Raw genomic sequence first — 26,834 nt, forward strand, 5'->3', positions numbered from 1 at the left:
CTATGGGGGGGGGAGCAGGTCCTGGCAGGGGGGGAGCCGTGGGGCAGCTATGGGGCAGGGGGGCAGGTCGGGGGGGGAGCAGGTCCTGGGGGGTGACAGCTGCCGTGGGGCGGTCGTGGGGCAGCTATGGGGCAGGGGAGCAGGTCCTGGGGGGCAGCTATGGGGTGGCTGTGGGGCAGGTGGGGGGTAGGTCCTGGGGGGGCAGCTATGGGGCAGCTGTGGGGCAGCTGTGGGGCAGGGGAGCAGGTCCTGGGGGGGCAGCTTCTGGCGGGCAGCTATAGGGCAGCTGTGGGGCAGTTGTGGGGCAGACACAGGGCAGCTGTGGGGCAGCCGTGGGGCAGGGGAGCAGGTCCTGGGGGGGGCAGCTATAGAGCAGCAGCTATAGGGCAGCTATGGGGCAGTTGTGGGGCAACCATGGGGCAGCCATGGGGCAGCTATGGGGCAGGGGAGCAAATCCTGGGGGGGGCAGCTATAAAGGAGCAGCTATAGGGCAGCTGTGGGGCAGTTGTGGGGCCACCATGGGGCAGCCATGGGGCAGCTATGGGGCAGGGGAGCAGGTCCTGGGGGGGGCAGCTGTAGAGGAGCAGCTATAGGGCAGCTGTGGGGCAGTTGTGGGGCAACCATGGGGCAGCCATGGGGCAGCTATGGGGCAGGGGAGCAGGTCCTGGGGGGGGCAGCTGTAGAGGAGCAGCTATAGGGCAGCTGTGGGGCAGTTGTGGGGCAACCATGGGGCAGCCATGGGGCAGTTTGGCGGCCACCACGGGGCACGTGTGGGGCAGGTGTGGGGCACTTATAGGGCAGTCGTGGGGCCACCATGGGGCAGCCATGGGGCAGTTGTGGGGCCACCATAGCGCAGTTATGGGGCAGTTGCGGGGCAACCGTGGGGCAGTTGTGGGGCAGCCATGGGGCTGCCATGGGGTGGTTATGGGGCTGCCATGGGGCGGTTATGGGGCAGCTATGGGGCAGCCGTGGGGCGCCGCGGGTCTCACCACGAGGTGCTGGGCCTGGAGCCGGGCCGGGACGTCGCCTTCGGGCTCCTCGTCGAGGGCCAGCGCCGCCTCCAGCCCCGCCAGCGCCCTGCGACCCACACATGGGACCCACGCGGGACCCACACGTCACCCACGCGGGACCCACACGTGAGCTACGCACCCCACACGGGACCCACACGCCCCACACACACGTGGGGACACGTCAAGGCCGCAACCACGCCACAGACCCGCGTGGCGACACACGTGGGGCCACACACGCACCACGCACACGCGTGACCACGCGCCCCACACGCCACAGACCCCGCGTGGGGACACGCCAGGGCCACAGACAGGCCGGGGACCCGCGTGGGGACACGCCAGGGCCACGAACACGCCACAAACACGGCGGGGACCCGCGCGGGGACGCGGCGGCGCCACCAACACGCGTGGCACAAAATGGCGGCGGGCGCTGAGGGGAAGCGGGGCGCGCGACGGCGGCTTCCCGCGCGCGGGAAACCCGGGGGGGTCACGTGCCCCCCCCTGCCTCGCGCGTGGGGAGGGGGAGGGGGGAGAGAGAGCGCGGCGGCGGCGCATGCGCAGTCCGCCCCCTCCCCCCCCCCGGCGCCGCTCACCCCCGCGCGCGCTCCAGCACCGCCGCCGCCGCCATCGCCGCTCCCGCGCGCCGCGTTCGCCCCGCCGCGCCCCGCCCCCCTCCGCCCGCCCTCAGCCAATCCCCGCGCCGCCCCGCCGCCGCCGCGCCCCCATTGGCCGCGCCCGCTTTCTCGCGAGAGAGGCGGTTACGGCCCGGCCCCGCGGCCCGGCGGGGAGGGGCGCCGCCATCTTGGCCAGGAGGGGCGCCGCCATCTTGGCGAGGAGGGGCGCCGCCATCTTGTCGGGGCGGGGCGCCGCCATCTTGGCGGGGAGGGCGGGCGGCCATTTTAGGACGGGGCGGGGACGGTGCCGGACGCCTGGGTCCCCGCCCTCCCCCCTCCCTTCCGCACGCCCCACCCCCCCCCCCACTGCGGAGGGGCCCCGGCGTCCCGGCCGCCGCCGCCATGGCCGCCGTGTGGCAGCAGGTGCTCGCCGTGGATGCCAGGTGGGTGCCGGACGCCTGGGCCCCTTTGCGGGGGGTGATGGGGTGTCGCCCGGACGCCTGGGCCCCCCCCCCAGCCCGGGGTGACAGGACGCCTGGGCCCCTGCTGTGGGGGGAGGTGTTGTGTGTGTGTGGGGGGGTGTTGTGTGTGTGGGGGGTGTTGGGGTGTGGTGTGGGGGGGTTGTTGTGGGGGTGTTGTGTGGGGGGTGTTGGGATGTGGTGTGAGGGGGGTGTTGGGGGGTGTTGTGGGGGGTGTTGTAGTGTGGGTGTGGTGTGTGGGGGTGTTGTGGGGGTGTTGTGTGCCGCGCTGTGTGTGGGTGTTGTGTGTCTTGCGTGTAGGTGTTGCGTGGGGGGGTGTTGGGTGTTGTGTGTTGTGGGGGGGTGTTTTGGGGGGGTATTGTGGGAATGTGTGTGTTTGGGGTTGCGGGGGGGTGTTGCGGGGGGGTGTCGTGTTGCGACTGTGTGTTGTGCGGTGTGTGCGGTGCGGGTGTGCCTATTGTGCGGGTGTGATGCTGCGTCAGGCGTTGGCTGCCCCGGACGCCTGTATCCCTGCTGTGTTTGTGTGTGCGTCGCGTGTTGTTGTGTGTCTTGCGTGTGTGCGTGATGGTGCACATACGTGTGTGGGGGTGCGTCAGGCGTTGGCTGCCCGGACGCCTCGGTCCCTGGTGCGTTGTTGTGTGTCTGCGTTGGGGTGACAGGTGTTGGCTGCCGCAGATGCCTGTGTCCCTGGGGTGTGTTTGTGTGTGTGTGTGTGTTGTGTGTGCGTGTCGTGTGTGTGATGCTGCGTCAGGCGTTGGCTGCCCGGACGCCTGGGTCCCTGGTGCGTGTGCGTCTACGCGTGCGTGACGGGGGGGTTCAGGTGTTGCCTGCATTGACACCCCCACCGTCAGGCTGTATGTGACAGGGTGTCACCCGCCCCGGACACCTGGGTCCCTGTGTGTGTGCGCGTGTGTGCACGATGGAGGAATCAGGTGTTGCCCACCCGGACACCTGGGTCCCTTGCGTGCGTGTGTGTGTGTGTGTGTGTGTGTGTGTGTGTGTGTGTGTGTGTGTGTGTGTGTGTGTGTGTGTGAGATGGGGGGGCTGGGTGTTGCCTTCCTGGACGCCTGGCTCCCTCGTGTGTGTGTGTGTGTGTGTGTGTGTGTGTGAGATGGCACCGGGTGTTGCCCTCCCAGACACCCAGATCCCTCTGCGTGTGCGTGTGTGCGTGTGTGTGTGTGAGATGACGCCGGGTGTTGCCCCCCCGGACGCCTGGCTCCCTCGTGTGTGTGTGTGTGTGTGTGTGTGTGTGTGTGTGTGATGACGCCGGGTGTTGTCCTCCCAGACACCCAGATCCCTCTGTGTGCGTGCGTGTGTGTGTGTGATGGCACCGGGTGTTGCCCTCCCAGACACCCGGATGCTTCTGCGTGCGTGTGTGTGTGTGTGTGTGTGTGTGTGTGATGACGCTGGGTGTTGCCCTCCCAGACACCCGGATCCCTCTGCGTGTGCGTGTGTGTGTGTGAGATGACGCCGGGTGTTGCCCCCCCGGACACTTGGCTCCCTCGTGTGTGTGTGTGTATGTGTGAGAGACGACGCCAGGTGTTGCCCTCCCGGACACCCAGATCCCTCTGCGTGTGTGTGTGTGTGTGTGTGTGTGTGTGTGTGTGTGAGATGACGCCGGGTGTTGCCCCCCCGGACACCTGGCTCCCTCGTGTGTGTGCGCGCGCGATGGGGGGGGACGGGCGTCGCCCGCCCGGCTCCCATGCCACGCGTACACCCGTGCACCCCCGCGCACCGGTGCCTGCCCCGCCTGTGTCCCGTCCCCCGGAAACACACCCACGCGCACACACGCACACGCAGGTACGCGGCGTACCGGACGCCGAGCTGGCCGCAGTTCCGCACGCAGTACATGCGGCGCCGCAGCCAGCTGCTGCGGGAGCACGCCAAGGGCGGCCTGGAGGCGGGCGCCCGCCGCTGGTACCTGCGGGTGCGGGCCCGGCTCCTGGCGCAGCGCTACGGGCCCCTCTCCGAGCAGAGCAGCTGCCGCGCCTACAGCAACAGCCTCCTCCGCGGCAGCCGCACCACCCTCGACCGCATGGAGGTGGGTCCGCGGCGCGGTCAGGGGGCCGCGACCGCCGTCCCGGGGCGGTTAGGGGTCCGCAACCGCCGTCCCGGGGGGGTTAGGGGGCCGCGACTGCCGTCCCGGGGCGGTCAGGGGTCCACAACACCCATCCCAGGGGGGTTAGGGGTCCACGACACCCATCCCAGGGGGGTTAGGGGGCCGCAACACCCATCCCAGGGGGGTTAGGGGGCTGTGACACCTGTCCCGGGGTAGCAACACCCATCCTGGGGCGGTCAGGGGTCTGCGACACCCATCCCGGGGCGGTTAGGGGGCCGCGACACCCATCCCAGGGGGGTTAGGGGTCCGCGACACCCATCCCAGGGGGGTTAGGGGTCCGCGACACCCATACCAGGGGGGTTAGGGGTCCGCGACACCCATCCCGGGGCGGTTAGGGGTCCGCGACACCCGTCCCGGGGCGGTTAGGGGGCCGCGACCGCCGTCCCGGGGCGGTCAGGGGTCCACGACACCCATCCCGGGGCGGTTAGGGGTCCGCAACCGCCGTCCCGGGGTGGTTAGGGGTCCACAACACCCATCCCAGGGCGGTTAGGGGTCCGCGACACCCATCCCAGGGGGGTTAGGGGTCCGCGACCGCCGTCCCGGGGGAGTTAGGGGTCCGCGACACCCATACCAGGGGGGTTAGGGGTCCGCGACACCCATCCCGGGGCGGTTAGGGGTCCGCGACACCCATCCCAGGGGGGTTAGGGGTCCACGACACCCATCCCGGGGCGGTTAGGGGTCCACGACACCCATCCCGGGGCGGTTAGGGGTCCGCGACACCCATCCCAGGGGGGTTAGGGGGCCGCGACACCCATCCCAGGGGGGTTAGGGGTCCGCGACACCCATCCCAGGGGGGTTAGGGGTCCGCGACACCCATCCCGGGGCGGTTAGGGGTCCGCGACACCCGTCCCGGGGCGGTTAGGGGGCCGCGACCGCCGTCCCGGGGCGGTCAGGGGTCCACGACACCCATCCCGGGGCGGTTAGGGGTCCGCAACCGCCGTCCCGGGGTGGTTAGGGGTCCACAACACCCATCCCAGGGTGGTTAGGGGTCCGCGACACCCATCCCAGGGGGGTTAGGGGTCCGCGACCGCCGTCCCGGGGGAGTTAGGGGTCCGCGACACCCATACCAGGGGGGTTAGGGGTCCGCGACACCCATCCCGGGGCGGTTAGGGGTCCGCGACACCCATCCCGGGGCGGTTAGGGGTCCACGACACCCATCCCGGGGCGGTTAGGGGTCCGCGACACCCATCCCAGGGGGGTTAGGGGGCCGCGACACCCATCCCAGGGGGGTTAGGGGTCCGCGACACCCATACCAGGGGGGTTAGGGGTCCGCGACACCCATCCCAGGGGGGTTAGGGGTCCGCGACACCCATCCCGGGGCGGTTAGGGGTCCGCGACACCCATCCCAGGGGGGTTAGGGGTCCGCGACACCCATCCCGGGGCGGTTAGGGGTCCGCGACACCCATCCCAGGGGAGTTAGGGGTCCGCGACACCCATCCCGGGGCGGTTAGGGGTCCGCGACACCCATCCCGGGGCGGTTAGGGGTCCGCGACACCCATCCCAGGGGGGTTAGGGGGCCGCGACACCCATCCCAGGGGGGTTAGGGGTCCGTGACACCCATCCCGGGGCGGTTAGGGGTCCGCGACACCCATACCAGGGGGGTTAGGGGTCCGCGACACCCATCCCAGGGGGGTTAGGGGGCTGTGACACCTGTCCCGGAGTAGCAACACCCGTCCTGGAGGAGTCAGGGGCTGTGACACCCGTCCTGAGGCTGTGATACCCATCCTGGGGGAGTTATAGGGTTGTGACACCCGTCCTGGAGGGGTTAGGGGGTAGTGACACCCGTTCTGGGACAATGACACCCGTCCCGGGGGGGTTAGGGGTCCGCAACACCCATCCCAGGGGGGTTAGGGGTCCGCGACACCCATCCCGGGGCGGTTAGGGGGCCGCAACACCCATACCAGGGGGGTTAGGGGTCCACAACACCCATCCCGGGGCGGTCAGGGGGCCGCAACACCCATACCAGGGGGGTTAGGGGTCCACAACACCCATCCCGGCGCGGTTAGGGGTCCGCAACACCCATACCAGGGGGGTTAAGGGTCCGCGACACCCATCCCGGGGCGGTTAGGGGTCCGCGACACCCATCCCGGGGCGGTTAGGGGTCCACAACACCCATACCAGGGGGGTTAGGGGTCCGCGACACCCATCCCGGGGCGGTTAGGGGTCCGCGACACCCATCCCGGGGCGGTTAGGGGTCCACGACACCCATCCCAGGGGGGTTAGGGGTCCACGACACCCATCCCAGGGGGGTTAGGGGTCCGCGACACCCATCCCGGGGCGGTTAGGGGTCCGCGACACCCATACCAGGGGGGTTAGGGGTCCGCGACACCCATCCCGGGGCGGTTAGGGGTCCGCGACACCCATCCCGGGGCGGTTAGGGGTCCGCAACACCCGTCCCGGGGTGGTTAGGGGTCCGCGACACCCATCCCAGGGGGGTTAGGGGTCCGCAACACCCATCCCAGGGGAGTTAGGGGGCCGCAACACCCATCCCAGGGGGGTTAGGGGGCTGTGACACCTGTCCCGGGGTAGCAACACCCATCCTGGAGGAGTCAGGGGCTGTGACGCCCGTCCTGAGGCTGTGATACCCATCCTGGGGGAGTTATAGGGTTGTGACACCCGTCCTGGGGTAGTGACACCCGTCCTGGAGGGGTTAGGGGGCTGTGACACCCATTCTGGGACAGTGACACCCGTCCCAGGGGGGTTAGGGGTCCGCAACAGCCGTCCCGGGGGGTTAGGGGTCCGCGACACCCATCCCAGGGGGGTTAGGGGTCCGCAACACCCATCCCAGGGGGGTTAGGGGTCCGCAACAGCCGTCCCGGGGGGGTTAGGGGTCCGCGACACCCATCCCAGGGGGGTTAGGGGGCCGTGACACCTGTCCCAGGGTAGCAACACCCATCCTGGAGGAGTCAGGGGCTGTGACAACCGTCCTGGGGTAGTGACACCCATCCTGGGGTAGTTAGGGGGCTGTGACACCCATCCTGGGGTTGTGGCACCTGTCCTGGGGTAGTGACACCCATCCCAGGGGATGTTAGGGGGTAGTGACACCCATCCTGGGGTTGTGACACCTGTCCCGGGGCTGCAACACCCGTCCCAGGGGCTGTTAGGGGGTAGTGACACCCGTCCCGGGGTAGCGACACCCGTCCCAGGGGCTGTTAGGGGGCTGTGACACCCATCCCAGGGGCTGTTAGGGGGTAGTGACACCCATCCTGGGGTTGTGACACCCGTCCCGGGGTAGCAACACCCGTCCCGGGGGCAGTTAGGGGGTCGTGACCCCCATCCGGGGGCTGCAACACCCGTCCCGGGGGGGTTCTGCCCGCTGTAGGGCTGCCCGGGGTCCCTGTGGCCCCATAGGAGGGGGGGCCCCGTGTCCCCTATAGGGCGGGGGGTTGCTATAGGTCCCATGGGGCAGCGGTTGCCTGTAGCCCCATAGCGTGGGGGGGTCCCTACAGCCCCTATGGGGCGTGGGGGGGGGGTCCCTATAGGGTGGGGGGGTGCCATAGCCCCTATAGGGGTTGGGGGGGGCCCATAGGGGGTGGGGGGGTCCTATGGGGTGGGGGGTTTCTATAGGGCGCGGGGGGGGGTCTATAGGGGGTGGGGGGTTCTATAGGGCACAGGGGGGTTTCTATAGGGCACAGGGGGGTTTCTATAGGGCACGGGGGGTCTATAGGGGGTGGGGGGGTCCTATGGCGTGGGGGGTTTCTATAGGGCACAGGGGGGTTTCTATAGGGCACAGGGGGGTCTATAGGGCGCGGGGGGGTCTATAGGGTGTGGGGGGGTTCTATAGGGGGCAGGGGGGTCCCTATAGCCCCCATAGGGGTTGGGGGGGGCCCATAGGGGGTGGGGGGATCCTATGGGGTGGGGGGGTTTCTATAGGGCACAGGGGGGTTTCTATAGGGCGCGGGGGGGTCTATAGGGCACGGGGGGGTCTATAGGGCGCGGGGGGGGTCTATAGGGGGCAGGGGGGTCCCTATAGCCCCCATAGGGGTTGGGGGGGGCCCATAGGGGGTGGGGGGGTCCTATGGGGTGGGGGGTTTCTATAGGGCACAGGGGGGGTTCTATAGGGTCCGGGGGGGTCTATAGGGGGTGGGGGGGTCCCTATAGGGCGCTGACGCCCCCCCCCCCCCCCAGGACTTCGAGGAGGAGGCGCGGGCGGCCCGGGGGGGGCCCAGGCGCTCGCTGAGCCGCGGCCCCCCCCCCGCCCCCCCCCGCGGCCCCCCCGACCAGCGGTGAGCCGGACGCCGGGGCCCCTTGTTTGGGGGGGGGGGGGGGGCGGCGCCCGGACGCCTGGGCCCTTGGCGCAACCCGGGGGGGAGGGGGAGGCCCCGGGGGGGGGGGTCTGGGTCTCTGGGGGGGGGTCCCGGACGCCTGGGCCCCTGGGGGGGTCCTTGGGGGGGGTCGCCCGGACGCCTGGGCCCCTGGGGGGGTCCTTGGGGGGGGTCGCCCGGACGCCTGGGCCCCTGGGGGGTCCTTGGGGGGGTCGCCCGGACGCCTGGGCCCTTGGGGGGGGTCCCTGGGGGGGCTCCCGGACGCCTGGGCCCCTGGGGGGGGTCCTTGGGGGGGGTCGCCCGGACGCCTGGGCCCCTGGGGGGGGTCCTTGGGGGGGGTCGCCCGGACGCCTGGGCCCCTGGGGGGTCCTTGGGGGGGCTCCCGGACGCCTGGGCCCCTGGGGGGGGTCCTTGGGGGGGGTCGCCCGGACACCTGGGCCCTTGGGGGGTCCTTGAGGGGGGGTCGCCCGGACGCCTGGGCCCCTGGGGGGTCCTTGGGGGGGCTCCCGGACGCCTGGGCCCCTGGGGGGGGTCCTTGGGGGGGGTCGCCCGGACACCTGGGCCCTTGGGGGGTCCTTGAGGGGGGGTCGCCCGGACGCCTGGGCCCCTGGGGGGTCCTTGGGGGGGCTCCCGGACGCCTGGGCCCCTGGGGGGTCCCTGGGGGGGCTCCCGGACGCCTGGGCCCCGGGGGGTGTCAGTGTTGGCCCTCCCGGACGCCTGGGCCCCTGGGGGTTGGCGGGGGTGGCCGTGCCGGACGCCTGGGCCCCGGGGGTTGGCGGGGGTGGCCGTGCCGGACGCCTGGGCCCCGGGGGTTGGCGGGGGTGGCCCTCCCGGACGCCTGGGCCCCGGGGGGGTGGCGGGAGTGACACTCCCGGACGCCTGGGCCCCGGGGGGGGTGTCAGTGTTGGCCCTCCCGGACGCCTGGGCCCCGGGGGGTGTCGGGGGTGGCCGTGCCGGACGCCTGGGCCCCTGGGGGTTGGCGGGGGTGACACTCCCGGACGCCTGGGCCCCTGGGGGTTGGCGGGGGTGGCCCTCCCGGACGCCTGGGCCCCTGGGGGTTGGCGGGGGTGGCCCTCCCGGACGCCTGGGCCCCGGGGGGGTGTCAGTGTTGGCCCTCCCGGACGCCTGGGCCCCGGGGGGTTGGCGGGGGTGACACTCCCGGACGCCTGGGCCCCGGGGGGTTGTCGGGGGTGACCCTCCCGGACGCCTGGGCCCCGGGGGGTTGGCGGGGGTGACACTCCCGGACGCCTGGGCCCCGGGGGGTTGGCGGGGGTGGCCGTGCCAGACGCCTGGGCCCCGGGGGGTGTCGGGGGTGACACTCCCGGACGCCTGGGCCCGCAGGGCGCCGGGGGTGGTGCCGACGCCGCTGGCAGAGGCGAGCCGCGCCATGGCGGGCGACACGACGCTGAGCGAGAACTACGCCTTCGCCGGCGTCTTCCACGTCTTCGACCAGCACACCGACAGCGCCGGTGCGGCACTGGGGGCACTGGGGGCACTGGGAGGCGCTGGGAGGCACTGGGGGGTCATTGGGAGAGCACTGGGAGGTCATTGGGGGGCACTGGGAGGTGCTGGGAGGCACTGGGGGGTCATTGGGGGGCACTGGGAGGCATTGGGAGAGCACTGGGAGGTCATTGGGGGCACTGGGAGGCATTGGGAGAGCACTGGGAGGCACTGGGAGGCATTGGGAGAGCACTGGGGGGTCATTGGGGGGCACTGGGGGCACTGGGAGGTCATTGGGGGGCACTGGGAGGCGCTGGGAGGCACTGGGGGGTCATTGGGGGGCACTGGGAGGCATTGGGAGAGCACTGGGAGGGCATTGGGGGGCGCTGGGAGGCACTGGGGGGTCATTGGGGGGCACTGGGAGGCGCTGGGAGGCACTGGGAGGTCATTGGGGGCACTGGGAGGCAATGGGAGGTCACTGGGAGGGCATTGGGAGGTCATTGGGGGCACTGGGGGGTCATTGGGGGCACTGGGAGGCACTGGGGGCACTGGGAGGGCACTGGGAGGTCATTGGGGGCACTGGGAGGCAATGGGAGAGCGCTGGGAGGTCATTGGGGCCGCTGGGAGGGCACTGGAGAGCACTGGGAGGCCACTGGGAGGTCATTGGGGGCACTGGGAGGCACTGGGGGGTCATTGGGAGGCACTGGGAGGCATTGGGAGAGCACTGGGAGGTCATTGGGGGCACTGGGAGGGCACTGGGAGGGCACTGGGAGGTCATTGGGGGCACTGGGAGGGCACTGGGGAGCACTGGGAGGCATTGGGAGAGCACTGGGGGCACTGGGAGGCACTGGGAGAGCACTGGGGGGTCATTGGGGGGCACTGGGAGGCATTGGGAGAGCACTGGGGGGTCATTGGGGGCACTGGGAGGCACTGGGAGGCCATTGGGGGCACTGGGAGGTCATTGGGGGCACTGGGAGGCGCTGGGAGGCCATTGGGGGCACTGGGAGGTTATTGGGAGAGCACTGGGAGGGCACTAGGACGGCACTGGGGGCACTGGGAGGGCACTGGGGGAACTGGGAGGGCACTAGGACGGCACTGGGAGGGCACTAGGACAGCACTGGGGGCACTGGGAGGGCACTGGGGGAACTGGGAGGGCACTAGGACAGCACTGGGGGCACTGGGAGGCGCTGGGAGCACTGGGAGGGCACTGGCAGGGCCATTGGAAGGTGCTGAGAGCACTGGGAGGGCACTGGGACAGCACTGGGAGCACTGGGAGGGCACTGGGAGGCACTGGGTGCCCCCTAGCGAGAGTGTTACTGGTTTGTACTGGTCCGTAACAGCCAGTGTTGGCCTAGAGCAGCCTGTAAGGACCCGTAGCACTTCGTACTGGTCCTAACTGGTGCTTACTGGTTTGGCAGTGTTAAAGGAGCAGTTGATACGTAATAAGTAGTGGTATCTGAGTGAGCATGGGGGAGGTTGTTACTGGTTTATACTGGTCTGTAAGAGCCAGTAGGGGTCTGTAGCAGTCCGTGAGGGCCCGTAACACCCCATACTGGTGCAAACTGGTGCTTACTGGTTTGGCAGTGTTAAAGGAGCAATTGATATATAACAAATGGTGGTGTCTGGGTGAGCATGGGGGAGGTTTTTACTGGTTTATACTGGTCTGTAAGAGCCAATAGGGATATACAGTAGCCCATAACACCCCGTACTGGTCCTAACTGGTGCTTACTGGTACGGCAGTGTTAAAGGAGCAATTGGTACGTAATAAATAGTGGTATCTCGGTGAGCATGAGAGAGGTTGTTACTGGTTTATACTGCTCTGTAAGAGCCAATAACGATATATAGCAGCCCGTAACGCCCCGTACTGGTCCTAACTGGTGCTTACTGGTTTGGCAGTGTTAAAGGAGCAATTGATACGTGATAAATAGTGGTGTCTGGGAGAGCATGGGGGAGGTTTGTACTGGTTTATACTGGTCTGTAAGAGCCAGTAGGGGTCTGTAGCAGTCTGTGAGGGCCTGTAAAACCCCGTACTGGTCCTTACTGGTGCTTACTGGTTTGGCAGTGCCAAAAGAGCCATTAATACATAATAAGTAGTGGTATCTGGGTGAGCATGGGGGAGGTTGTTACTGGTTTATACTGGTCTGTAAGAGCCAGTAGGGGTCTGTAGCAGTCCGTGAGGGCCCGTAACACCCCATACTGGTGCTAACTGGTGCTTACTGGTTTGGCAGTGTTAAAGGAGCAATTGATACGTAATAAGTAGTGGTGTCTGGGTGAGCATGGGGGAGGTTGTTACTGGTTTATACTGGTCTGTAAGAGCCAATGGCGATAGACAGCAGCCCGTAACGCCCCGTACCGGTCCTAACTGGCGCTTACTGGTTTGGCAGTGCCGCGGGTGCAGTTCGCGCACGACGAGCGGCACTTGCTGGCCTGCTGCTCGCTGGACGGCACCATCTCGGTGTGTCGGCTGGCGCCGGGGCCCCCGGCGGTGCTGCGGCTGCTGCGGGGCCACGGCGGCGGCGTCGCCGACCTGGCCTGGTCGCTGGCCAACGACCTGCTGCTCTCGGCCTCGCACGACGGCACGCTGCGGCTGTGGGCGCCCGCCGAGGGCCGCTGCCTGCGCCGCCTCGCCGACCCCGACGGCGCCGCCCTGCTCTGCTGCGCCTTCCAGCCCCTCAACAACAACCTCACCGTGGTGAGTAGCGTGCGACACGCGTGCAAGGCTCGTGCGAGGCTCGTGCAAGGTGTCTAGGGCCCGTGCGACACGTGTGCGCGGCCATCTCGCGCCCCGTCGCGGCCCCACAGCGCCTTCCAGCCCCCCCACGACCCCCTCGTCATGGTGAGTCGCGTGCAACACGCGTGCAACACTTGTGTAACACTTGTGGGAGGTGTGTGACACTCGTGCAAGGCGTCTAGGGCGCGTGCAACACGCGTGCGCGGCCAGTTCGCGCCCCGTCGCGGCCCCGCGGCGCCTTCCAGCCCCTCCACGACCCCCTCGCCGTGGTGAGTAGCGTGCAACACGCGTGCAACACTCGTGCAACACTCGTGCGAGGCGTCTAGGGCGCGTGCGACACGCGTGCGCGGCCATCTTGCGCCCCGTCGCGGCCCCGCAGTGCCTTCCAGCCCCTCCACGACCCCCTCGCCGTGGTGAGTAGCGTGCAACACGCGTGCAACACTCGTGCAACACTCGTGCAAGGTGTCTAGGGTGCGTGCGACACGCGTGCGCGGCCCTTTCGCGGCCCCGCGGTGCCTTCCAGCCCCTCCGCGACCCCCTCGCCGTGGTGAGTAGCGTGCAACACGCGTGCAACACTCGTGCAACACTCGTGCAATGCACGTGCAAGGTGTGTGATGCTCGTGCGACACGCGTGCGCGGCCATTTCGCGGCCCCGCGGCGCCTTCCAGCCCCTCCACGACCCCCTTGCCGTGGTGAGTAGCGTGCAACACGCGTGCGACACGCGTGCAAGGCTCGTGCAACGCATGTGCAAGGTGTGTGATGCTCGTGCAAGGCGTCTAGGGCGCGTGTGACACGTGTGCACGGCCATTCCGCGGCCCCGCGGCGCCTTCCAGCCCCTCAACAACAACCTCACCGTGGTGAGTAGCGTGCGACACGCGTGCAACACTCGTGCAACACTCATGCAAGGCGTCTAGGGCCCGTGCGACGCGTGTGCGCGGCCATTTCACGCCCCGTCGCGGCCCCGCGGCGCCTTCCAGCCCCTCCGCGACCCCCTCGCCATGGTGAGTAGCGTGTGACACGCGTGCAACACTCGTGCAACACTCGTGCGAGGCGTCTAGGGCGCGTGCGACACGTGTGCGCGGCCATTTCGCGCCCCGTCGCGGCCCCACGGCACCTTCCAGCCCCTCCACAACCCCCTCGCCGTGGTGAGTAGCGTGCAACACTCGTGCAACACTCGTGCAACACTCGTGCAAGGCGTCTAGGGCCCGTGCGACACGCGTGCGCGGCCATTTCGCGGCCCCGCGGCGCCTTCCAGCCCCTCCGCGACCCCCTTGCCATGGTGAGTAGCGTGCAACACGCGTGCAACACTCGTGCAACGCATGTGGAAGGTGTGTGACACACGTGCAAGGCGTCCAGGGCGCGTGCGACACGCGTGCGCGGCCTTTTCGCGGCCCCGCGGCGCCTTCCAGCCCCTCCGCGACCCCCTCGCCGCGGTGAGTAGCGTGCAACACTCGTGCAACACTTGTGCAAGGTGTCTAGGGCGCGTGCGACACGCGTGCGCGGCCATTTTGCGCCCCGTCGCGGCCCCGCGACGCCTTCCAGCCCCTCCACGACCCCCTCGCCATGGTGAGTAGCGTGTGACACGCATGCAACACTCGTGCAACACTCGTGGGAGGTGTGTGACACACGTGCAAGGCGTCTAGGGCGCGTGCAACACGTGTGTGCGGCCATTTCGCGCCCCGTCGCGGCCCCGCGGCGCCTTCCAGCCCCTCCACGACCCCCTCGCCGTGGTGAGTAGCGTGCAACACGCGTGCAACACGCGTGCAACACTCGTGCAATGCACGTGCAAGGTGTGTGATGCTCGTGCGACACGCGTGCACGGCCATTTCGCGGCCCCGCGGCGCCTTCCAGCCCCTCCGCGACCCCCCGGCCGCGGCGAGCCCCTCGTGCGCCCCTCGTGCAACGCTCGTGCGAGGCTCGTGCGCGGCCGTGCTCACGCGCGCGTGCCCCCGCAGGCGGGCAGCGCCCGGGGCGTGCTGCGCGTGGTGAACATCTCCACGGGGAAGGCGGCGCGGGGCGGCGCGGGGCGGCTGCCGGGCCGCGTCCTGGCCCTCTGCTTCGACGCCGCCGGCCGGGTGCTCTGGGCCGGCGACGACCGCGGCTCCGTCTCCTCCTTCCTCTGCGACCCCGGCACCGGTACGGGGGGGGGGACTGGGGGGCACTGGGAGGGGACTGGGGGGCACTGGGAAGGGATTGCGGGGCACTGGGAGGCACTGGGGGGCACTGGGAGGCACTGGGGGGCACTGGGAAGGGATTAGGGGGCACTGGGAGGCACTGGGAATAGACTAGAGCACACTGGGTGGGACTGGGAGGTGCTGGGAGGGGACTGGGGGGCACTGGGAGGCACTGGGAAGGGATTGGGGGGCACTGGGAGGCACTGGGAATAGACTAGAGCACACTGGGTGGGACTGGGAGGTGCTGGGAGGGGACTGGGGGGCACTGGGAGGCACTGGGGGGCACTGGGAGGCACTGGGAATAGACTAGAGCACACTGGGTGGGACTGGGAGGTCACTGGGAGGGGACTGGGGGGTACTGGGAAGGGATTGGGGGCACTGGGACGGGACTGGGGGGCGCTGGGAGGTGCTGGGAGGCACTGGGAGGAGACTGGGGGGCAATGGGAAGGGATTAGGGGGCACTGGGGGGCACAGGGAGGGGACTGGGGGGTGCTGGGAGGTGCTGGGAGGCAGTGGGAGGGGACTGGGGGGCACCGGGAAGGGATTAGGGGGCACTGGGGGGCACTGGGAGGGGACTGGGAGGCACTGGGAAGGGATTGAGGGGCACTGGGAGGCACTGGGAGGGGACTGGGAGGCACTGGGAAGGGATTGAGGGGCACTGGGAGGCACTGGGAATAGACTAGAGCACAGTGGGTGGGACTGGGAGGTCACTGGGAGGGGAACGGGGGGTACTGGGAAGGGATTGGGGGCACTGGGAGGGGACTGGGGGGCGCTGGGAGGCACTGGGAATAGACTAGAGCACACTGGGTGGGACTGGGAGGTGCTGGGAGGGGACTGGGAGGACACTGGGAAGGGATTAGGGGGCACTGGGTGGGACTGGGAGGGGACTGGGAGACATTGGGAGGTGCTGGGAGGCACTGGGAGGAGACGGGGGCACTGAGAAGGGATTAGGGGGCACTGGGAGGGGACTGGGAGACACTGGGAACTGCTGGGAAGGGACTAGAGAGCACTGGGGGGGACTAGGGGGTACTGGGAAGGCATTAAAAAGCCTTAGCGGGAACTGGGAGGCACTGGGAAGGGATTGGGGGGACTGGGAGGCGCTTGGAGGCGGCTGTGGAGCACTGGGAGGGACTGGGAGACACTGGGAGGCTCTGGGAAGGGCCTAGGAGGTGCTGGGGGGCACTGGGACGGGACTAGAGCACACTGGGTAGGACTGGGAGGCACTCAGAGGGGACTGGGAGGTGCTGGGAGGGGGCTGTGGGGAACTGGGAGACACTGGGGGTCACTGGGAAGGGTTTAGGGGGCACTGGAAGGCACTAGGGGGTGACTGGGAGATACTGGAAGCCACTGGGAAGGAACTAGAGAGCACTGGGCGGGGCTGGGGGGCACTGGAAAGGGATTAGGGGGGACTGGGAGGCACTGGGACGTGACTGGGATTCACTGGGAGGGCGCTGCAGGCACTGGAAAGGGACTGGGAGGCACTGGGAGGGGACCGGCAGGTGCTGGGGGGCACTGGGAAGAGACTGGAGAGCCCTGGGGGGTGACTGGGAGGCACTGGGAAGGGGTTAGGGGGGATTGGGAGGCACTGGGATGCACTGGGGGGCACTGGGAGCAGACTGGGAGGCACTGGGGGGGCACTGGGAGGAGACTAGGGAGCATGGGGGGAACTGGGAGGCGCTGGGAAGGAACTGGGGGGCACTGGGAGGGACAGGGCGGCCGTGGGGCAGCCGTGGGTCACGCTATGGGGCAGCCTGACCCCCATCTCCCCCCATGGGGCGGCTGACGAAGGGGTCGCGCGTGGTGGTGCAGGAGGGCGGCCGCGGGGGCGGGTTTGGGCGCCGTGGGGACGCCATGGGGCGGCCGTGGGTCGCGCTATGGGGCAGCCTGACCCCCATCTCCCCCCATAGGGCGGCTGACGAAAGGGTCGCGCGTGGTGGTGCAGGAGGGCGGCCGCGGGGGCGGGTTTGGGCGCCGTGGGGCGGCCGTGGGGACGCCATGGGGCAGCCGTGGGTCGCGCTATGGGGCAGCCTGACCCCCATCTCCCCCCATAGGGCGGCTGACGAAAGGGTCGCGCGTGGTGGTGCAGGAGGGCGGCCGCGGGGGCGGGTTTGGGCGCCGTGGGGCGGCCGTGGGGACGCCATGGGGCAGCCGTGGGTCGCGCTATGGGGCAGCCTGACCCCCATCTCCCCCCATAGGGCGGCTGACGAAGGGGTCGCGCGTGCTGGTGCAGGAGGGCGGCCGCGGGGGCGGGTTTGGGCGCCGTGGGGACGCCGTGGGGCAGCCGTGGGTCGCGCTATGGGGCAGCCTGACCCCCATCTCCCCCCATAGGGCGGCTGACGAAGGGGTCGCGCGTGGTGGTGCAGGAGGGCGGCCGCGGGGGCGGGTTTGGGCGCCGTGGGGACGCCGTGGGGCAGCCGTGGGTCGCGCTATGGGGCAGCCTGACCCCCATCTCCCCCCATAGGGCGGCTGACGAAGGGGTCGCGCGTGGTGGTGCAGGAGGGCGGCCGCGGGGGCGGGTTTGGGCGCCGTGGGGACGCCGTGGGGACGCCGTGGGGCAGCCGTGGGTCGCGCTATGGGGCAGCCTGACCCCCATCTCCCCCCATAGGGCGGCTGACGAAGGGGTCGCGCGTGCTGGTGCAGGAGGGCGGCCACGGGGGCGGGTTTGGGCGCCATGGGGCGGCCGTGGGGACGCCATGGGGCAGCCGTGGGTCGCGCTATGGGGCAGCCTGACCCCCATCTCCCCCCATAGGGCGGCTGACGAAGGGGTCGCGCGTGGTGGTGCAGGAGGGCGGCGCCATCACCAGCCTCTCGGCCCGGGCCTGGGCCAGCCGCGAGGCCCCCGACCCCTCGCTGCTCGTCAACGCCTGCCCCGACCGCCTGCTGCTCTTCCGGTGCGCTGTGGGGCGGCCGTGGGGCGGCCGTGGGGCGCTGTGGGGCAGCCACGATGTTCCTCTCCCCCCTGACTTGCACACAGCGGGGTGGAGGGGGAGATGTGGGGCTGGGCCCCCCCCTGTTCTGTGCCCACAGGGTGGTGGAGGAGGGCTTGGGGGGTGCTGTGGGTCGCGCCGTGGGTCTGACCCCCATGTTCCCCCCCCCATATCCCTCAGGGTGGTGAAGGATGGCTTGGGGGGGGACGCTATGGGTCTGACCCCCATGTTCCCCCCCATATCGCGCAGGGTGGTGGAGGAGGGCTCGGGGGGGGACGCTATGGGTCCCGCTATGGGTCTGACCCCCATGTTCCCCCCCCCCATATCGCGCAGGGTGGTGGAGGAGGGCTCGGGGGGGGATGCTATGGGTCCCGCTATGGGTCTGACCCCCATGTTCCCCCCCATATCGCGCAGGGTGGTGGAGGAGGGCTCGGGGGGGGACGCTATGGGTCCCGCTATGGGTCTGACCCCCATGTTCCCCCCCCCATATCGCGCAGGGTGGTGGAGGAGGGCTCGGGGGGGGACGCTATGGGTCCCGCTATGGGTCTGACCCCCATGTTCCCCCCCCCATATCGCGCAGGGTGGTGGAGGAGGGCTCGGGGGGGGACGCTATGGGTCCCGCTATGGGTCTGACCCCCATGTTCCCCCCCCCATATCGCGCAGGGTGGTGGAGGAGGGCTCGGGGGGGACGCTATGGGTCCCGCTATGGGTCTGACCCCCATGTTCCCCCCCATATCGCGCAGGGTGGTGGAGGAGGGCTCAGGGGGGATGCTATGGGTCCCGCTATGGGTCTGACCCCCACATTTCCCCCCCATATCGCGCAGGGTGGTGGAGGAGGGCTCGGGGGGAGGACGCTATGGGTCCCGCTATGGGTCTGACCCCCATGTTCCCCCCCATATCGCGCAGGGTGGTGGAGGAGGGCTCGGGGGGGGGGGACGCTATGGGTCCCGCTATGGGTCTGACCCCCATGTTCCCCCCCCCCATATCGCGCAGGGTGGTGGAGGAGGGCTCGGGGGGGACGCTATGGGTCCCGCTATGGGTCTGACCCCCATGTTCCCCCCCCATATCGCGCAGGGTGGTGGAGGAGGGCTCGGGGGCGCCGGGGCTGCGGCTGCGGCGCAGCTTCCCCACGCGGCACCGGGCCCAGCCGCTGCGCAGCTGCTTCTGCCCCCTCATGTCCTTCCGCCAGGGCGCCTGCGTCGGTGCGTGACACGCCCCCCCTTCCCGGCATGCCCCGCGCGCGGGGGGGGGGGAATTGGAGGGGGAATGTATCCCAGCATGCCCTGCGGCAGGGAGGGGGGGATGGATCCCGGCATCCCCTGTGGTGGTGGGAAAGGTGGGGGGGGGGGGAGGTATCTCAGCCTCCCTCTGGGTGGCGCTGGTGGGGGGATGTATCCCAGCATGCCTTGTGGTGGGAAGGGGGATGTATCCCAGCATGCCCCGCGGCAGGGGATGGGGGGGGGGAAATGTGTTTCAGCTTCCCTTTGCATGGTGCTTTGGGGCATTTGGGGGGGGGGGAGGAATGTATCCCAGGGTGCCCTGGGGCACAAGGGGAAGGGGGGATGTATCCCAGCATGCCCTGGGGGATAGGGGGGATGTATCCCAGGGTGCAGTGGGGCAAATGGGGGGACATATCCCAGGGTGCCCTGGGGCACAGGGGGGATGTATCCCAGGATGCTCTGGGGCAGTTGGGGGGGGGGAACATAGTCCAGGATGTCCCAGGCCACAGGGGGGGATGTATCCCAGGGTTCCCTGGGGCACAGGGGGGGATGTATCCCAGCATGCCCTGGGGCAGCCCCCCCCCACTCTTCCCTTTCTCCTCCCCCCGCCATAGCGGCAGCAGTGACAGGCAGCGAGGACGTGTGCATGGGGGGGGGGGGGGGTGATGTATCCCAGGGTGCCCTGGGGCAGTGTTGGGGGGGATGTATCCCAGGATGCCCTGGGGCAGCCCTGCAGCCTCCCTGTCCCCCCCTCCCCGTTGCCACGGCGACGCAGTGACGGGCAGCAAGGACACATGCATGGGGGAGGGTGATGTATCCCAGGGTGCCTTGGGGCAGCGTGGGGGGATGTATCCCAGGGTGCCGTGGGGCAGCCCCTCAGGCCCCGCCCTTTTCCTCCCCCCGTTGCCACGGCGACGCAGTGACAGGCAGCAAGGACGCATGCATGGGGGAGGGTGATGTATCCCAGGGTGCCTTGGGGCAGCGTGGGGGGATGTATCCCAGGGTGCCGCGGGGCAGCCCCTCAGGCCCCGCCCCCTTTCCTCCCGCCGTTGCCACGGCGACGCAGTGACGGGCAGCGAGGACGCGTGCGTGCACTTCTTCGACGTGGCGCGGGCCTCGCGCGCCGCCCTCAACTCGCTGCGGGGCCACGGCGGGCCGGTGCTGGCCGTGGCCTTCAACTGCGACGAGAGCCTGCTGGCCTCCAGCGACGCCGCCGGCACCGTCATCGTGTGGCGCCGGCAGCACGCCTAGCCGCCACGCCCGGAGCCCGCCGTTGCCAAACAGAGCGTGTTTCGGGGGGGGGCCCGGCGGGGCCGGGGCGCCTAGAAGAGGTACTTGCGGCAGGCGGCGGCCCCGCACTTGCACTCGATGCGGCCCCGGGCGCGGGGGGAGCCGCCCAGGCCCCCGGCCAGCCCGAAGTTGGAGTCCATGCGGGTGCTCTCGGCGTCCACCGGGTCCACTGCGGGCGCGGCGGCGGCGTCAGGGGGCGGGGGACGACCTCCGTGTGCCCCCCGTCCCCTCTTGTCCCCCCCCCTCGAAGCTGTACACCCCCCCTCCCCGAAACATGGTGGTACAACCCGGCTCCTGTCTCTGTGGTTATTGTGTGTTGTGGCTTCTGCCCCCCCCCCCCCAGCTCTATGGTAATGGTACGGCCTGGTTTCCCCTAGCTCTATGGTAGTGGTACGGCCCAGTTCCCCCCATCTCTATGGTAGTGGTATGGCCTGGCTGCCCCCATCTCTATGGAGGTGGTATGGCACAGTCGCCCCCCATCTCCATGGTAATGGTATGGCTCAGCTGCCCCCCACCTCTATGGCAGTGGGACAGTCTGGGTCCTCCCTTCTCTATAGCACTGGTTTGGCCCAGCTGCCCCCCCCTTCTCTATGGTAGTAGTACAGCCTGGTTCCCCCCATCTCTATGGCAATGGTATGGCCCACCTGCTCCCCATCTCTATGGCAGTGATACAGCCTGGTTCCCCCCATCTCTATGGCAGTGGTAGAGGCCAGTTCCCCCCATCTCTATGGCAGTGGTACAGCCCAATCCTCCCATCTCTATGGCAGTGGTACAGCCCAATCCTCCCATCTCTATGGTAGTACAGCCCAACTGCTCCCACCTGCATGGGAGCTGGTGCAGGGGGCGGGGCCAGGCACAGGGGGAAGGTCGGGGGCGTGGCCAGGCGCAGGGGGCGTGGCCAGGCGCAGGGGGCGTGGCCAGGGCAGGGGGCGGGGCTCACCGTGCATGTTGTAGTCGAAGGTGAGCTCCTCGCCGGCGCGGATGGGGCGGGTGGCGAAGAGGGCGATGCCGGGGGGTGCGGGGGGCGGTGCCGCGGGGCAGGGGGCGTGGCCAGGCGCAGGGGGCGTGGCCAGGGCAGGGGGCGGGGCTCACCGTGCATGTTGTAGTCGAAGGTGAGCTCCTCGCCGGCGCGGATGGGGCGGGTGGCGAAGAGGGCGATGCCGGGGGGTGCGGGGGGCGGTGCCGCGGGGCAGGGGGCGTGGCCAGGCGCAGGGGGCGTGGCCAGGGCAGGGGGCGGGGCTCACCGTGCATGTTGTAGTCGAAGGTGAGCTCCTCGCCGGCGCGGATGGGGCGGGTGGCGAAGAGGGCGATGCCGGGGGGGGGGCGGGGGGCGGTGCCGGGGGGCAGGGGGCGGTGCCGGGGGGCAGGGGGCGTGGCCAGGGCAGGGGGCGGGGCTCACCGTGCATGTTGTAGTCGAAGGTGAGCTCCTCGCTGGCGCGGATGGGGCGGGTGGCGAAGAGGGCGATGCCGGGGGGGGGGCGGGGGGCGGTGCCGCGGGGCAGGGGGCGGTGCCGGGGGGCAGGGGGCGTGGCCAGGGCAGGGGGCGGGGCTCACCGTGCATGTTGTAGTCGAAGGTGAGCTCCTCGCCGGCGCGGATGGGGCGGGTGGCGAACAGGGCGATGCGCGGCAGCCGCTCGTCCAGGTTGTCGATGAAGACGTTGTAGACCTGCAGGTTGGGGTCGCACTGCGGGGGGGCGGGGGCGGAAAGGGGGCGGGGTCAGGTGCAGGCTCCGCCTCCTCTGTGTGACATCACCCGCTTGGCTCCACCCACACGCACAAGGCCCCACGGGGGGGGGGGGGGGGGGAACAGCCAGGCAGCACAGAGCAGCTTGGCCACAAACCCCACCCCCATGTTTAGCCACGCCCCTGACCTTAAAGAGGCCATGCCCCCACTATGGGTGGTGCCCTGCAGGCCCCGCCCCCCGGAAGCCCCGCCCCCTGCTCACGCTGTGGTTCATGAAGTGGGAGATGTTGCCGTAGCGGGCGGCGTCCACTGTGTCCCCGCCCCCTCCGGAGGCCCCACCCCCCGGGGAGGCCCCGCCCCCCGAGGCCCCGCCCCCCGCTCACGCTGTGGTTGACGAAGTGGGAGATGTTGCCGTAGCGGGCGGTGTCCACGGTGTCCCCGCCCCCTCCGGAGGCCCCGCCCCCTCCGGAGGCCCCGCCCCCGAGGCTCCGCCCCCCCCCCCCCCCCGCTCACGCTGTGGTTGACGAAGTGGGAGATGTTGCCGTAGCGGGCGGCGTCCACGGTGTCCCCGCCCCCTCCGGAGGCCCCGCCCCCTCCGGAGGCCCCGCCCCCCGGGGAGGCCCCGCCCCCCGAGGCCCCGCCCCCCGCTCACGCTGTGGTTGACGAAGTGGGAGATGTTGCCGTAGCGGGCGGCGTCCACGGTGTAGACGTCCTCCACGTAGTCGAGGTCGAAGAGGTAGGTGGCTCCCTGCCGGTCGTAGACCTGCCCCCGCCGCTCCGCCTCCTCCGACGTGATGATCTGCGCCGTGGGGCGGCGGGCGGGCGGGGGGGGCGTGAGGGGCACGTGTGGGGCAGGGGGACCCACACGTGGCCCCACGGCCCCCTCCCGCTGCCCCACAGCCCTTCCCGCAGCCCCACGGCCCAGGCCGGGGTGACATAGGGGGCACAGCGACGACCTCCCATGGCCCCACGGCCCCTCCCGCAGCCCCACGGCCCCTCTTTCAGCCCCACAGCCCACACCAGGGTGACATAGGGGGCACAACGATGACCGCCTGCAGCCCCACGGCCCCTCCCGTGTCCCCACAGCCCCACATCTCTCCCCACAACCCCATGGCCCCTCCTGCAACCCCCACGGCCCCTCCCGCAGCCCCACGGCCCCTCTTTCAGCCCCACAGCCCACACCAGGGTGACATAGGGGGCACAGCAACGACCTCCCGTGTCCCCACGTCCCCTCCCGCAGCCCCACGTCCCCTCCCGCAGCCCCACATCCCAGGCCAGGGCGATATAGGGGGCACAGCGATGACCTTCCGCAGCCCCACGGCCCCTCCTGTGTCCCCGTGTCCCCTCCCGTGTCCCCGTGTCCCTTCCCACAGCCCCACGGCCCACGCCGGGGGGGGGGGGGCACGGCGACGCCCCACGTCCCCTCCGCACAGCCCTCCCGTGCCCCACGGCCCGCCACGGCCGCTCACCTCGCCCACGTACTCCATGACGAAGGAGTTCTTGCGGATGCGCTCGAGGGTGCGGACGCCCCAGCCGCGGCCGTTGCCCGTGCGGAAGATGCAGAGGTCGTAGCGGATGCCCTTCTGCACCACGCGGTTGGGGCAGTCGGCGCCGCAGCGGCACCGCGAGTTGCACTCGTAGATGGGCAGCCCGGCCCGGATGCGCACTTGCCCGGCCTCGTTGTAGGCGAACTTGTTGCGGGAGGCGCCGGGGCAGCAGCCGCCCGCCGCCTCGGCCAGGCAGTCGCGGCACTCGCAGCCGGCGGCCACGGGGCTGAGGCTGACGCCGGCGCCCACCTTGTACTCGTTGACGTAGACGAAGTCGGCCGGCGGGCCGTGCAGGTCCACCTCGTTCTCCACGGCGATGCGGCCCCGGTGGCGCCGCTCGGCGTTGAGGCGCCGCTCCCAGCGCCGCAGCGCCCGCCGCTGCTCCGCCTTCTGCACCAGGTAGGCGGCGGCGCGGGCGGGCAGCCCCCGGGGGCCGGGCCGCGCCGGCCCCCCCGGCGCCCGCGCCAGGTCCTGGTGCAGCTGCTTGAGCAGCCCGCGGCAGCGCAGGTGCTTGCGCGGCTCCCACGTGTTGGCCGTCTCCGGGTAGCCCCGCCACTTCACCAGGTAGAACTCCTCCGCCTGCGGAGGCCCAGCCGTCGCCGCGGGCCCCGGCGGCCGGGGCCTTCCCACCCCGCCTAAGGGGCGCCGGGGGCCCAGGTGTCCGGGTCCCTCATTGCTCTGGGGACCCAGGCGTCCAGGGCCTTCCCAGGTCTCCTAAGTGTCACCAAGGGCCCAGGCGTCCAGGGCCTGGCTGGGCCTCCCAAGGGGCACCAGGGGCCCAGGTGTCCGGGGCCTGGTGGGGCCTCCCAAGGGGCACCAGGGGCCCAGGTGTCCGGGGCTTGGCTGGGCCTCCCAAGGGGCACCAGGGGCCCAGGTGTCCGGGGCTTGGCTGGGCCTCCCAAGGGGCACCAGGGGCCCGGGTGTCCGGGTCCCTCATTGCTCTGGGGACCCAGGCGTCCAGGGCCTTCCCAGGTCTCCTAAGTGTCACCAAGGGCCCAGGTGTCCGGGTCCCTTATTGCTCTGGGGACCCAGGCGTCCAGGGCCTTCCCAGGTCTCCTAAGTGTCACCAAGGGCCCAGGCGTCCGGGGCCTGGCTGGGCCTCCCAAGGGGCACCAGGGGCCCAGGTGTCCGGGGCCTTCCTGGGCTTCCTAAGTGTCATCAGGGGCCCAGGTGTCCGGATCCCTCATTGCTCTGGGGATCCAGGTGTCTGGGGCCTTCCAAGCCCTCCCAAGGGTCACCAGGGGCCCAGGCGTCCGGGGCCTTCCCAGGCCTCCCAAGGGGCCTGGCTGGGCCTTAGGGAGGTCTAGGTAGCGCCAAGGGGCCCAGGCGTCCGGGGCCTCCCACCCCCCCCCGCCGGAGCCACAGGGGATCCAGGTGTCCAGGCCCTCATTGCTCCGGGGGCCCAGGCGTCCGGGGCCTTTCACCCCTCCTGGAGCCACATGGGCTCAGGTGTCTGGGCCCTTCTCAGCCCTCCCGGACAGAGGGGGCCCAGGCGTCCGGGCCGGGGGGGGACACTCACCCCGACGCGCTTGTAGTCGCAGAGGTACTCGACCTCGAAGTGGGCCAGGTTGCGGCGGCTGACGCCCAGGGCGCGGCAGCGCAGGCGCTCCAGGCGGCACAGCTCCTGCAGCTGCGCCCACGACGACTTGCAGCACACGCGGCAGCCTGCCGACCGCCCCGCCGTCACCCGCGTGTGCCGGAGCACGGGGACGGCGTCACACGCGTGCGCGAGAGCACGAGGGTGGCGGCACCCCCACACACGCGTGTGCGTGACGTTGAGGGTGCCATGACACCGACCCCGCCACCGCCACACGCGTGTGTGTGAGGTTGAGGGCGGCGTCACCCCGCTACACACGTGTGCGTGAGCTTGAGGGTGCCATGACACTGACCCCGCCACCGCCACACGCGTGTGCGTGACCTTGAAGGCGCCGTGCCACCGACCCCGCCACACGCGTGTGCACGAGGTTGAGGGCGGCGTGACCCCGCCACACGCGTGTGCGTGAGGTCAGAGGTGGCAGGATGCCAACGCCACGGCCAGACACGTGCGTGAGGCTGAGGGTGCCGTGACGCCGACCCCGCCACCGCCACACGCGTGTGCGCGTGACCTTGAAGGCGCCGTGACGCCGACCCCGCCACACGCGTGTGCGTGAGCCCCAGGGCGGCACGACGCCCACACGCATGAGCCCGCCGCCATCGCGCCAACCTCCCTGCCGCCCACGTAGCCACTCGCGACCCCCCAAACCCCCATTCCCCGGCGGGGGGCTCCCACACCAGCCCCGCTGAGGTCTCCTATAGCGCCCAGGGCCGCCTATAGCACCCTATAGATCCCCCCACCAGGGCGTGTTGGGGGGGGGGGGCGAGGAGCCGCCTCAGGGCGCCGCGCGCGCTGCCTCCCCTCAGGGAAAAGGGCGGGAAGGGCCGGCGCGAGGCGACCCCCCGCTCAACGGCCGCGCGCGCGCTGCCTCCCCTCAGGGAAAAGCGCGGGAAGCGCCGGCGCGCGGCGACCCCGCTCAACGGCCGCGCGCGCGCTGCCTCCCCTCAGGGAAAAGCGCGGGAAGCGCCGGCGCGAGGCGACCCGGCTCAACGGCCGCGCGCGCGCGCGCGGGGAGGGGGGGGGGTGGCCGTTGGAGCCCCCCGCGCGCGCGCGCGCGGCCGTTAAACCGCCCCCCCCCTCCCGCGCGCGCGCGCGCTCACCTTTTAAATTTTCCGCCATCTTTTTTTTTCAATCCCCCCCCCCTTTCTCCCCGCCCTCCCCGCCCCGACAGGCACCGCGCGGGCGCCGCCCCCCCCACGCGCCGATTGGCCGAGGCGGCGCGCGGAATTTGCATGTACCCAGCAGCCCCCGCGGCGCGGAAGTGGCGGTTTTTTCCCGCTCCCCGGCGGGTTTTTAACCGGTTTCGGGGGTTTTTGCGCCAGCGCCGCGCGCGGCGATGGGGGGAGGCGCGGCCTCGTCGTCCCGGTTCGGGGAGCCGGGGGCGTCCGCGCTCGCCCTCACCTAGAAGCGGCGCCTCAGGGCGCCCAAAGTGCCCCCCCCAATTAATTAATTAATTAATTTAATTAATTAATCGCTATTAAAACGTTGGTTTTAAAGCGTGGCCGTGCTCGCGAGTGGGGCGGGAGCGGTGCGGGGGCGCCGTGTGGGGCGGGCTCGCTCGTTAGCGCTAACGAGGCGGTGCGGGACTGTCGTGTTCGTTAGCGGTTTGCGCAAACGAGGCCGCGCAGGACGTTTGCTCATTAGCGCAAACGAGGCGGTGCGGGACCGTCCTGTTCGTTAGCGGCTCATGCAAATGAGGCGGTGCGAGACGTCTCGCTCATTAGCACAAACGAGGCGGCGCGG

At 70.5% G+C, this 26,834-nt stretch overlaps 2 protein-coding genes across 5 annotated transcripts; one reads left to right on the plus strand and one right to left on the minus strand.

The window, feature by feature from the left end:
* The first annotated feature begins 1,967 nt into the window (after positions 1–1,967).
* WDR13 (WD repeat domain 13) lies at positions 1,968–20,371 on the plus strand. 4 transcript variants are annotated; one of them, XM_064503491.1, is made up of 9 exons: positions 1,968–2,064; positions 3,901–4,141; positions 8,348–8,445; positions 9,826–9,953; positions 12,309–12,616; positions 14,611–14,791; positions 17,579–17,720; positions 18,831–18,958; positions 20,043–20,371. In XM_064503491.1, the coding sequence occupies exons 1-9, from the start codon at positions 2,024–2,026 to the stop codon at positions 20,225–20,227; spliced, it is 1,452 nt and encodes a 483-aa protein (XP_064359561.1). In that variant the 5' UTR covers positions 1,968–2,023; the 3' UTR covers positions 20,228–20,371. The 4 variants fall into 4 exon arrangements, with proteins under 4 accessions (XP_064359561.1, XP_064359562.1, XP_064359563.1 ...); XM_064503492.1 differs by lacking the exon at positions 20,043–20,371 and adding an exon at positions 19,752–19,933; XM_064503493.1 differs by lacking the exons at positions 18,831–18,958; positions 20,043–20,371 and adding an exon at positions 18,006–18,481.
* Positions 19,919–26,249, minus strand: SUV39H1 (SUV39H1 histone lysine methyltransferase). Its single transcript, XM_064503495.1, has 6 exons — positions 26,192–26,249; positions 25,017–25,162; positions 23,420–24,076; positions 22,603–22,749; positions 21,821–21,950; positions 19,919–20,435 (listed from the first exon to the last, which is right to left on the minus strand). The coding sequence occupies exons 1-6, from the start codon at positions 26,208–26,210 to the stop codon at positions 20,299–20,301; spliced, it is 1,236 nt and encodes a 411-aa protein (XP_064359565.1). The 5' UTR covers positions 26,211–26,249; the 3' UTR covers positions 19,919–20,298.
* Positions 26,250–26,834: the final 585 nt, after the last annotated feature.

Source organism: Dromaius novaehollandiae, chromosome 37 (assembly GCF_036370855.1).
Source record: "Dromaius novaehollandiae isolate bDroNov1 chromosome 37, bDroNov1.hap1, whole genome shotgun sequence".
Lineage (NCBI taxonomy): Eukaryota > Metazoa > Chordata > Aves > Casuariiformes > Dromaiidae > Dromaius > Dromaius novaehollandiae.